Raw genomic sequence first — 13,161 nt, forward strand, 5'->3', positions numbered from 1 at the left:
AATCTCAAATCTTCTACTACCACGTTTAGGAACATAAAGAGAAAGGTGAAATGAGTTGTAATAGTAGATGTTATTTTACCCAGCATATAAAAAATATTGTCATTTTACATGTAATTAATAAAAAAATATATTAATGGAATGTTTTACTTTTTTGTTGTTGTTGGACTAAGTCTTTGAAATCTGGTGTGTATTTTACATTTGCAGTATATTTCAATCTGGGAGCTGAACTGAAATCGGAAATACTTGTTCTGTGTTTAGATTTCATCAAATGTATACATAAAATGTATGGTTAAAAAGCAGATTCTCATACTCAAACTGTGCCAATCATACTAAGTTTTCAAATAACCTAAAGGAATAATCAGTTTTCAAATTTAAGTTTACATTAAAGTTAAACGAAGTTAAACATTTCATTCTTCAGTAGCATAAGCTACATTTCTAGCACTCAGTAGCCTCATAGGTAGTGGCTGCCACCATATTGGATAGTACAGGTCCAAAGGCTAAGAAATGTCCTGCCTACTTATGGAGGTTCTCACCCCTCTCTCCTTTGTTAAGCAATTACTGAGTTGGTCTTGAGGGACATATTGCAGAGGTCAAACTAACCCATACCACTCCTCAATAAGTCTGAATTCCTAGGTCTTCACATCTAACTGCCCTGGAGCCCAAGGCTCCATAGGGATGCTCAGCAGCCCACTGCCCAGACTTGTGGGCCAGGCATGGAAGGAGGAGAGCAGATGGCTGAGGAAGTAGGTAAGCCCATAAGAATGATCTCCCAGGGCATGTGGGTGGCTCAGTCCATTGAGTATCAGACTCTTGGTTTCCACTCAGGTCATGATGTCACCATTCTTTGGGCTCCATGCTGACAGCACAGAGCCTGCTTGGGATTCTCTCTCTCCCTCTCTCTCTGCCCTTACCCCATTCACACTCTCTCTCTAAATAAAGAAATAAACTTCAAAAAAAAAAAAAAAAAAAGAAGGGTTTCTTTCCCTAGGTCCAAGCTTATCTCCAGGCATTGTTTCCAAAAACCTCAACAATACAGGTGAGTGTAAACACACATGTAATAGTTCCTGGAGCATGCAAACTCATATCCACAGGTTCTATAAATGTACTAGGAGGGCAGAATATGAGCTCATGATCTCAGCTACTGCCTGCCAGGCATTTAAACGGGGCCATATTTTAGAGGCAATTTCCTATCAGGAAAACCTAATGCACCATTTTAAATGACTGTTAAAGGATCATTTTTAGGAAAGGTAAAATTTGATTTTCAAATAAATGTAAGATGAGCACATGACAAAGATTTTAATTCACTAATTAATGAAAAAAACAGTAAGTTGTTACAACCACTTCAAAGGAGAATTTAAAGTGCACAAGGCAATCAGGAAGATGTAAAACTGGTTGATACCCACAGAGTGGTAGTCTACTGCATCTTCTGGACACACATAGTGCACTTCTGTTTCTGTGGACTAGAGTCATTGTCTTTACTATCAGTTTTCTGCAGCTTACAGAGTTAACCTTGGAAGGGTGTACCAAACACCTAGTCATCTTGTGTGTGTGTGTGTGTGTGTGTGTGTGTGATTTAACACTGCACTGAAACTAAAGAAATGACAGAGTACTGTAGAAATATGGGTACTTAAAGGTTTCCTTTAAAGCTTAAGACTTTGTAAACATCGTTACTTCATTGTTTTCTGGTGTTTAATTTCTGGGGGAAAAGAGTAGGCCAGCATGATTTTTGTTTTCCCTTTTGTGGGTGACTTAGTTTATGTTGGAGTGTCATTAGTCATAACACTTCCAGAAATAAAACATTCTTTTTTTTTTAATATTTTTATTTATTCTTGAGACAGAGAACAGAGCATGAGCAGGAGAGGGGCAGAGAGAGAGGGAGACACAGAATTTGAAGCAGGCTCCAGGCTCTGATCTGTCAGCACAGAGCCCAACATGGGACTTGAACTCACGGACTGTGAGATCATGACCTGAGCTGAAGTCAGACACTTAACCAACTGAGCCACCCAGGTGCCCCCAGAAATAAAACATTCTTAACGGCACATACATTTTAAACCTAGTGAATCTCTGTAGCACATGTCCTAATGCATTTCAGCAGTTTAAATGCTGAAATTTACAACAAACACCAAAAAAATCAAAGCTGGATCACTCCCACATAGCCAGTGGGAATGTAAAATGGTGCAGCCTCTCTGGAAAACAGTTTGGTGATTTCTTTAAAACCTAAATATGCAACTACCATTTAACCTGGCAATTGCACTCCTGGGTATTTATCCCAGAGAGATGAAAACTTATATTCACAAAAAAACCTGTATACAATTGTTGAAGCCAGAGTCAAAATTCTGTGTGCTGTGTGATTCCATTTATGTGACATTCTGGAAAAGGCAGAATTATAGAAACAGAAAACAGATCAGTGGTTGCCAGGGGCTGGGGTTGGGGGAGCAGAAGGGAATTATGGGAGAGTTTCATGGGATTGATCATTACTGAGTGTTTCTGTCAAAATTCATAGAACATACACTAAAGAGAGTGAAAATTTACTGTCTGTAAGTTATATCTTAATAAACATGACTTTAAAAAAATAAAACCAATAGTTCTTACATTATTGTCCCCACCATTTCAATAAAAAGCATGAACTACTTTAAACCCTATCAAGTCTTACAGTTTTGGGGGGGCTTCTAGGACATGCTGTTACTGATTTCTGTTTCAATTTTATTTTTAACATGCAGGAAAAACACTGTTTCTCCCCACATTAAAGATGACTCATAGACCTTTTTATTTATTATTTTACATTGTGTAATTCCTTTTACTGCTTAGTTAGAAAAAAAAAAAACTACAAGCTTTTACCACATTTTATCACAAAACATTTTCCTGCTCATTGAAACAAAACACCATGTGCTCTTCTGTAAACAGTGCTGACCCAGGTTCACATCCACCATGGCAGAATTCCACATTTAAACAAGCAAACAGCTTGGTGTTTCATCTGTTGTTGTTCCGTTTCTTTTCCTTCAGATCATGTGAAAAGGACAAAAAGCACAGTGCATATATATATTTTGACAAATCCTAGGCAATGTGCTTGACAATAAAGGAACTTGGGTGGGTGGTTGCCTTCAGATAACAAATTTATTTTTTATAAAATAATAACTGAGCAGGGTAGATGCATTGACTCTGACCATCAGTGTAATTATGTTCGGTTTTGCTAAGCAAGTTTTACGGGTGCGCTCACCGTTCATACTAAGAGGTGACTGCAGGGTTCCATTTAAGCAAGGGACACTGCATACATCTACTCCTTACCAATACCTCACTAAAAGAAGAATTAAAAAAAATTTTTTTTCAAGGTATACATCCATAAGAACAAAGAGAATGAAGGAAGAGACAATAGCCAGCGAGAACTGGCAACAAAATTATTGATGCTAATAAACTAATTTAGCAGACAGAATAAAGCCAAAAGGTCAGTGACTGCAGGAGGAAAGGCCAAGAGGCAAGGCAATTAATTCATGGGGCAGAATCTGGGGAAGCTTGGGGAAGTAGACAAGTCAGGTATGAGAAAGGGAGAATATGAGACCCTTACTCCCTGGAGAGGCACAAGAAGTTGTGTGCCTGAGTTCAGAACACAATCATGAAGGGTGAGGGTAAGACATCCTACTGACAGTGAGGATTATTTGAAAGCTGGCATCCTGAATAATGACCTCCTGCAAACCCTTTGCCTGCTTTTCCCTCCAAATGCTGGGAGCTAAATTGACCCCAGTCGGACATTAGGGAATTTTTTTTGTGGGGAAACTGCCTGACCCAGGAGAAAAGTCCCAAAGATATTCACGTTTTCTCAGTCCTCTGACAAAAGGAACAGACTGCCACATAGGTACTCTAGGCCACCAATTCACAAACTCTGCCCTATATACATGATTTCCAACAAGCTTTGTGGTGCTTTATATTTAATTATGAATAGCTAAAAATCACTGAGCATTTGAAGAGAGCCTCTAACCCAAAAGACAGAGATCAAAACAATCAAACAAAAATAGAACTGGATGAACAGAAAAACACTAAACCAGATCATCTTATAATATCCACAGAGAGGTAAGAAGATACTGCATCCACAGAAAGAAGAACAAATTGTTATAAAAATTACATCCCGAGACAAAAAAAATTCTGGGAAATTGCAAATATGTTATTATAAATAAAAAATCAATAATTGAAGCAATGCCCCCAAGTGTAAGAAATATAGACAGACAGAAAGTAAGGATCAAAGGTAAAGAAAAAGAGAGAGAGAGAGAGAGAGAGAGAGGCAGCTCAATCTAATAGGTCCAATATCCAAATAATAGGAATTCAAGAAAGTGAAAAAGAAAATGGAGAGGAAGAAATGGTCATTTTAAAAATATAAGAAATGTCTTCAGAATTTAAAAATATGAATTTCCATAGTGAAAGAGACCATGGAGTCTCTTCCAACTGATTTAAAAAAACCCACAGCAAGGTACATCACTGACAATTCCAAACAGTATGGATAAAGATACAATTCTAGAAGTTTCTAAAAAGATCTGGGAAATGTAAGGAAGGTGTATTAGTTCACTTTCGCTAATTAGCGAACCACTCAAACTTAGTGACTTAAAAATAATTTGTGGGTTGGTTGGGTAATTGTGCAGGTCTGAACTGGATGCATGGCCTTAGACCGCCTCACTCACATGTCTGAGACTTCCTGGAATGGTGATCTCTTGTCTTCCAGAAAACCAGTCTGTATTTGTTCACAAGGGTGATGAGAGGACTCTCAGCAGCAAGACAGGGCTAGCCTAATGCACTTTTCAAACATTTACTTGCCTCGTGTTTTTGACCAAGGTAGGTCATTGGCTGGGCCCTTGGTCAAAGTGGAAAGAGATTATCCAATGTTATAGATAAAGTGAAATACGATTCTTTGGGGGCCATTATGTCAACTATATAAGATACGCACAAGGTATATGTTGATAGAAGCAAGGATTAGAAATCAAATGGTATCAGACTTCTCAACGGCATCTCTGAAAGCCAGAAGTCAAATGAAGGAAAATGATTTCTAACCTGCAAAATTCTTTTTTTTTTTTTTATCAATTCTTTTACTGGTAAACAAAGGGCATACACATTTTATATTTCAATAAATATTGCCAAATTCCCCTACTTAGAGGTTGAGGCAATTTTATTTGGTTTATTTATTTTTTTTAATTAAATTTTTTTTTCACTTTTTTTTTTTTAATATATGAAATTTACTGTCAAATTGGTTTCCATACAACACCCAGTGCTCATCCCAAAAGGTGCCCTCCTCAATACCCATCACCCACCCTGCCCTCCCTCCCACCCCTCATCACCCCTCAGTTTGTTCTCAGTTTTTAACAGTCTCTTATGCTTTGGCTCTCTCCCACTCTAACCTCTTTTTTTTTTTTTTCCTTCCCCTCCCCCATGGGTTTCTGTTTCGTTTCTCAGGATCCACATAAGAGCTAACCTGCAAAATTCTAAGAGACCATTTCTAACATAGAATTCTCTATCCAGCCAAACTATCAACCACCAGTAAGGATAGAAAAGTCAGAAGAATATGTAAGGCCTCAAATATTTCACCTTTAATTCTTCCTAATGGTGTGCTTCAAAGAGGTAAGTGAAAAAACTAAGCAAAACTAAGCAAAAAAAGGTGGCGGGCACACAGGCTATAGGAAATAGGATATTTAACTCTGTAGAATGGTAAGGAGAATTCCCAGGATGACATTTCACCTCAAATATTTCACCTTCAATTCTTCTGATCCTTTCCCTCGGCAATCAGCTGGCAAGGCCAAGGGAGCCCACTCTCTTCCATTTTGAACAATTCACTCCTTGGTCACCAAAAACACTTAAATATATCTTCCACGTTTTTCAAAATTGATGAGTAAAATGGCCCTCTGATGAATGCATCCTCAGGGAAGAAAATATCTTTAAAAGAATGTTGTCTGTCCTTTCAGATAATAAAAAAGCTCATGAACTTCCTACATCATGTGCAGTGTGACTAATTAATTCTCCAGACTACATGATGATGTCTGTGTGCACACACACACACACAAACACACACGTCTGTGAGCAGCTGGCCCAGACAGAAAGAAACCTTTCCAGTTTTTGTTCACTCTCACACAGTAAGAGGTAAAAGAAGACAACACCCAACAAAACGAGCAAAACCCACCTCATTTCCAGGCTTTCCCCATACCCTTCAGGTCTCCTCTCTTTCCTACAGAAGCAAGAACATAACATAAAACCTTGAGGTAAATCCTTATTTCCCGATACCTGTATTTTAAACCTTCTGTGATAATGCAGGTGGTTTTAAGTGAGGTTATCCACCCTCCTTTTTTAAAGTAAGCCTCACAGCCATTTTCTTCTCCTTTCTCCAGTCTTATAACAGCAGCACACCTACACTTGTGTAACTGTATTGGCTGCACAAATGCCATTACCCCACGTATGTCTGAAACTGATACTTCTCAATCAAAGTGCAACAGGTAATCTGCAGATTCTGCCAAAACGCAGGCTCTGATTCAGCAGGTCTGGGAGGGGCTCAAGATTCACACCAAGGAGATGTAACTCTTGGCCCGGGGACTGTATTTTGTAGCCGAATGTCCAACTATCTGTGTAATGAGATTTTGCAGTTTGCCAGGTATCATGCTGGTAAAAAACCAACCTTTCCAATGTCCTAGCAAGTTCACATATATATTTACTTTTGATTGGTTAAAGAGTCTTTGTCACTTTATTGCTCTTGGCAGGTTTTCATCTTTCTGTTCAGGGTAGATGCATGCCTACTGACCGCAAAGGTGAAAGCAAGTGAGGAAGATAAAATTAACTCAGAGCGCAATCTGATAAATGAGTCCATTTTCTCATAATCTGTAAAACTGGCAAGACATTAGAATTGTGGCCAGCAGAGATAAAGAAGATCACATCAAACACCTTTTTCTTTTGGGTAAAGCATCATGCTTTTCAGCACAATCCTGTTAAATAATTATGCATGCTTCTATAAATATATCTAAATACACAAGGGAATATAATAAACACAATAAAAAGTGGAAAAGCTGTTGAAACAATTGCTGACCAGAGTTACACTTCTACTTAAGTAATAATTTCTTTCTGGGAAGGTTTACAGCAGACTCCATGGTTGCAGAGATGGTTCCTCTCAGGATCTCACTCAGACCATGACTGGGGAGCGGACAAAACTTGTCCTTGCAACCTCCCTTCCTCCCCTTCTCCCTTCTTGGCAAAAGTCCCTACTGGCTATGGGCCCTGTTGATACTCTTGGCCTGTAGGGAACACTGAGAAAATCCTGCCAATTCATACACAGACACACACACACACACACACACACGGCCACCACCACCATGCTCATCAGCAAAGACAAAGTTACAGGATGTCATTCACTCTAGTTTTAATCCTCCCACACTGGGCATCCCACCCCAGTATATTTGCTTAAACCTTCAATACCTGTTACTGCCTTTCTTCTATTTCATAAGAAACTTGCCAGTGGGTAATAACAGAAGCAGATAAGTATGAATAAACAGTAGTGGAAAAATTTCGAAGAAGTTGCTTATCTAATGATAATAGCAACTAATATTTAATATGCTCGTGGGGTGCTGGACACTGTTCTGACTTTGCACGGATAAATTCCTGCAGGCCCAGTGGCACTCTTGTGAGCCAAAATGCTGTTATGACCTCGGCCAGTGAGAAGTATGTGTTTGACAGTGTGTATATGTGGTTTTTAATGGATGTAAGTGGTGGATGCTTTTTAAATTTTATATACACATATAGTCATTTTTAGCTTTCTAAATTATTCTCAGTTAATATGCTAGGACTGCACTGTCCAACAGGGTAGCCACTAGCCACGTGTAGCTTTTGAACATTTGTGAAATGAACTGTGAACTGTGGAATGAGTGCAAAAGACACACAAGATTTTGAAGACAGTGTAAAAATAAAACACATCTTTAATATTGAAGTTAATTGTTGAGGTATGATACTTGGGATATCATGAGCTAAAATATATCACAAATCTGTTACTTAAATAAATTAGGAGTATGGTAATATATTACTATTAATTTTACCTATTTCTTTTTCCTTTTTTTTATGTGGCTACTAGAAAATTTAACATTACCTATGTGGTTTGCTTCATATTTCTATAGGATGATGCCATACTAGAAGTACCCTGTTCCATGGTCTTCTGCCGGCCGAAGAAGATCGAGAACCTGCACTTGGTTAGGTGTTAGTGGCTGTAGACAAGGTCTTCATTCTCCTGGGTGTGTTTGTATCTTCAGACCTGTGTCTTGACCTAAACTGGTGTTTATCAGGCCCAACTTCACAGTACAGTCACCTTGGAAGTTTTAGTGAGAATGGCTGTCTGGGCCCCATCTGTAGAGACTCATGGTCTGGGAAGCCAGGGCATTAAGAGTTTTAAAGGCCTGCAGGTGATTTGAAGAAGCAGCCAAAGCTGGGAACCTGATCCAAATAGGACCAGTGGACCCTGAGTCCCGGTGACAGATGGGGTGGGAGGACAGCGTTTGCACTGGGGCCTCATTCACACTCTGAGTCTCTGGTAGGAAGTAGGGAAGGAGCTGAGGAAAGGACATGCCCAGAGCCCACCTGTTGGCAAAGAGCCTTGTAAATGGCCCTCATTGAAACCTACTGGAGAGAAGCCCCGCCTTCCAGAGCCGTGGTGGGGGCGGTGAGAGGAAAGGAGAGGAACAGAGCTAAATGAGAGGAATTGCCTTCACTTGTGGGAGGTGAAGCTTCCCAGGGAGCTGATTACAGAGGTATAGGCCCTCCTCATCTCTATTGCACACCCCTGAGGAAAACCGTAGCCCTGAGTAGAGTCTGGCTCAGGCTCAACCACCCTGGGCTGTGGGCTCTGGACTCCTTCCCCTCCAGACTGGCGAGAGAGAGGGGGGCTGTGTTTGGTCAAGGGAAATTCTCAGATTCATTTCTGTAATGCAATTATAAAGGACTGTTATGTGGAGTGTCTCAGAATTAGGGCATATTCCACTGTGGAAGAGTTTCTTACAATCCAGACAAGAAGTGGCCCCCATTCCCTGCTCAACTGCCTCACTTCTATCAAACCTGATTTTCCTGCTGGGTTGGGGGTTTGAAGGCAGACCTCGGGTACCGCTCCATTAAATCTCTAACAGATCTTTCTGAATCATTTTAAAACTTCCTGTGTCCATCTTCCTGGAAAAGCTGGTGTTTGTGTGGGAAAAGTTTGGGCCATCAGCCACCCATCCTTTGAGACAAATAGATCTTTTTCAAATAAATCCTGTTCTCTGACACAACTACCAGATATTGGCCTCCTCCCTCCCACCACCTCTTCCATTTTTCCTTCTTGTCTGCTTATGAATCTGCAATGTTATATAAATTTTTCACATCTCCAACTTGATTTGGGTTAACTAAATAACCAATAACACTTTTGGTTTGAAATTCACCATCGCAAACATGGTCTGAAAAATGATTTTTGGGAGTTTACTATCAGATATGGCCAGGTGATTAAAATAACCATGGCCCATGTACTGTGCCATTTCTCTCTGACTTTTGAGGGGTAACCAGGCAGTGCTGTTAACAACCAGGATGCTCTCATTTCTAGTCTCTTTAAGAAGATGAAGGTAAGAGATGCCCAATGGAGGCAAAGCCACATTTATGAATGAACGCATTCATGGTTAGGGTTCCTGCCTTTTGTTTTCTTATACATCTAAAGTTGTAACTTCCACATGATACTGAACTACTTTATTAAGTTTCTATTTCTATTCTGTGTCCCTGAGGGGGGAATATTTGGCAGTGCCTACATTAAAAAAAAAAAAAAAGAAATCTTTTCCTCTGGCCGGCATTCAACTTTTATAACATAATTTTAGATTTGGAAATACATTATCTTCTCCCTCCACCCATCATGTATATTTTTACTCTCCCCTTATTCCTTCCAAACTTCGCCAAAATCTGTTTCCTGGCAATTTGAGAAGTGAGAATGTCTGCGTGGGGGGAAAAAAGTCAAGACACATGTTATGTTGTAATTTTAGCAGGGAAACATTGCCCAATGACAAAACCAGGGGCTGTCTTGTGATGTTTTCTTCTGCTCACACGGAAATTTTCCTGTTTTGATCTCTCTCTCATCTCACTGAAGGCTACCTCCCATTCAGACGTTAGGGCTTGCTTTAAATCACTGTGTACTGACTTCTAAGGACAAGGAAGACGATGACCTGAATTTGGAGGGTGAGGAGGAGGGCTATATGGATTGAACTGGCCCCATGTTTAGTTCACTGTGAATATAAAAAGCAGGCAGCTCATCTAGCTGTAGTTCTGATCCTTAAGTATCCATCTTACTGATGGGTTAGAAAGTTCATTCAGTCAACAAGGACTGGTCAAGGACTTGCTATCTGCCAGGCACAGCTCCAAGCACCAGGAATATGGACGCAAAAGAGTGCCTGCCCTGTTGGTTTTGAAAGAGTGTTCAACTTTCGGACAGGGCACTTCAGAGGTAGAATGGTGGGAGGTGTCTTCAGGGCCCTTCTGATTAACAGTGATTTTTCTCTATGTCCAACAAAGTCGTGTTCTGTCCTAGATAACACTGGAAATCCTTTCAGATTGGAACACTATCTTTTCCTTCTACTCCTGGATTTTTGCCTCTTATGTGTATATGGTCTTCTGAAAAAATGCAAACTTTGCCATTTCCTCTCCATGGATTATCTAACCACAAACACTGGTGTGCATTTCAGATTTGCATAACGTGGTGTGGTGCATAATTGTACTCTGCTCCTTGAATAAAAAAAGGACAACTCGGTATTTCAAAACTCTTCACACATGATTATCATACAGTATTACAATGTATTATGTGCAAAATTCCATTTAAAAAATCATTTACAAAAGGAAGTACAACACAGTATGTGATGAGGGTTCTAGATGGACAGCAAAAGCTAAAAAAAGGTACAAGGTACAAAGCCAACCAAATTAGATGACTACGCATCTCTACACAGTACAATCACATGTTCTGGTAACTACCTGTGTCACATGGATACAAGACCCTCATACTTTGTGCACCCCCAAAACAGGTTTCATAAAACATGAAGTTAACTTCACCATACATTCTTATAACACAGAAGGGCTTTTTGGTGGCATTGCAAACTCTTTTCCAAACAGCATCTTATTTAACTCAACGAAAGTCACATTACACATACATGGTTTCTGCCCACAAATAATTTGATGCTCTTAGTTTTGATTTATGTGGAAAGGGGGTAGTATTATCCTTATTTTTTTTCTCCTCATGGGGGTTTCCAAAATTATTTCCAAAAGCAAATAACATTGGATATATTTTTGCCTAATGTCACTGCGTATTTACAGTATTTTCAGCGTAAGTGGATCCTTCCATTCCCTTTTACCACTTCCTTCAAGGAGTCTGAACCAGCAGACTACATTCCTTAGTCCTTTGTCAGAGTCTGTTTTTCTCTCTCGACCTCTCTCTACATTCATTTCTCTCCTGATCCTCAGCATCACTTGGTTAAAACACAAAAGAGCACAATACCACTAAGCATGAACAAGGTAACAACAGTACATCAGATTTCCAAGGCATTCTGTGGCCAGTGTCAATAATGCATCGCTTTAAGAACTCCAGCAGTCTTTCCCCACAAAAGTTGCCGAAACATCCAGTTATAGAAGAGAGACATTTTAAAAGTGAGATACTCTCAAATCCAGCAAGAGATTTCTTTTTGAAAATATTAAACGTTAAAATCACATGCATAATTATAGAATATTTTAAAGTTACAAAAATATTTTAAAAACCAATCCTGACAGTTTACCTGCAACTGCTATAAAAATTTCTATGAAATATATAAAAACACAAAGGCTCTTTGAAAGAAAGAAACAAAGGGAGAGAGAGAGAAAGGGAGAAAGAGAGAACAAAAGAGAGAAAAGGAAAGGATGGAGCCATCCACAGAACGGAGAAGCACCTGACGCACTGCATCGGACAGTCTTGTCAAATACCTGCTGTCGAATTCAAAAGAAGAGCTTATACCCTAAATGTTTATTCAGGACATATACGTACATGTGAGCCAACCTAGAACCTGGCTGGGGGTAGGTAGCAAACAAACAGTCTCAGGACACCTAAACTATCAAATGAAATTCTCCCATCTCTGAAGGAGAATCCTACCGTTTCATGAACCTCAGCTACCTTGCTTGGGCAATGTGGCTGAAGATGCCCTTGCCCAAGTCAGCCTGTGGATGGCTTAGTCACTGAACCAAGGGGTCCCCAAGGAGGTGACTGCTTTTCAAGCACAAGCACGTAGAAGCCAGAAGGCAAGGTTCCTAAACCCCCCTTTGGATGCACCACTGGGAAGTCTCATGTCTTCTATGAGGTGGTAAGATCTTCTTCTCCATTCTGGAAAATGACACCGTAAGGATCATTCTTGATGCGCTTGTAGACAAAGTGGAAGATGTGGGGTTGTGGCCGGCTGTGCAGCTCAGCCTTGATTTTTTGAGGGTAAGTGTCCTCTGCCAGCTGCTGCCATGTTTCGTCAACAAAGAGGAAGAGGCTGTACTCCTCAGGGTCCCCCACCTTAAACTTCTCGGCACAGAGCTGGCACACATCCTCGGTGGTAACGTAAGGTCTCACGAGGAGGGTCTTTCCCGTGCAGCCACTGTTGACCTCCTGGAATGCAACTCGGAGGTAATTCTGCAGGTGGGAAAGAGAGATGATGGAGACAAATCGGAAGAGGAAACGAGACAGAGCAATAAGCAAGCACAGTAATACTAAGGAGAGGTCTAACCTGTGAGCCGTTCCAGGCACTGGCCCATCAGGATGGTGCTGTCAGGACCTGAGGCCTCAAGTGTGAGGAGAGAGGCTGATCTGAATTTGGACAGTGGAGAGAACAACTATATGGACCGATGCACCACAAGTACAAGAAGCAGGAGGTCCAGTCAGCCCTGCTCTGATCTTTCAGTGTCCCTCATGAAGTCTGGTTAAGGAATCCCCGCTGGGTTTATTCCCAGCTTAAAGAGTAAACCAAACAGCAGAAGAGGCTGCACCAGGAGTTGGCAGGAAGAGACATTTAAAATATTTAGACACAAGAGCAGGTACTGTACTCACTTTGGGCTACTTTAAAAAAATTTTTTAAGGATTTTTTTTAAGTTTATTTAATTTTGAGAGAGAGAGAGAGAGAGAGAGAGAGTGAGAGCGCATGAGCAGGA

General features: G+C 40.3%; 1 protein-coding gene across 11 annotated transcripts in view; it reads right to left on the bottom strand.

Moving 5' to 3' along the window:
- Positions 1–10,786: 10,786 nt before the first annotated feature.
- The window catches only part of RIN2 (Ras and Rab interactor 2), a 224,515-nt gene continuing 222,140 nt past the window's right edge, over positions 10,787–13,161 (bottom strand). For all 11 annotated transcript variants that reach the window (XM_058684762.1, XM_058684763.1, XM_058684765.1 and 8 more), the window contains one exon: positions 10,787–12,646. In XM_058684762.1, the coding sequence (XP_058540745.1) occupies positions 12,323–12,646 (324 nt within the window). In that variant the 3' untranslated portion in view covers positions 10,787–12,322. The remainder of the gene's footprint in view (positions 12,647–13,161) is intronic.

Source organism: Neofelis nebulosa, chromosome 9 (assembly GCF_028018385.1).
Source record: "Neofelis nebulosa isolate mNeoNeb1 chromosome 9, mNeoNeb1.pri, whole genome shotgun sequence".
Taxonomy (NCBI): Eukaryota; Metazoa; Chordata; class Mammalia; order Carnivora; family Felidae; genus Neofelis; species Neofelis nebulosa.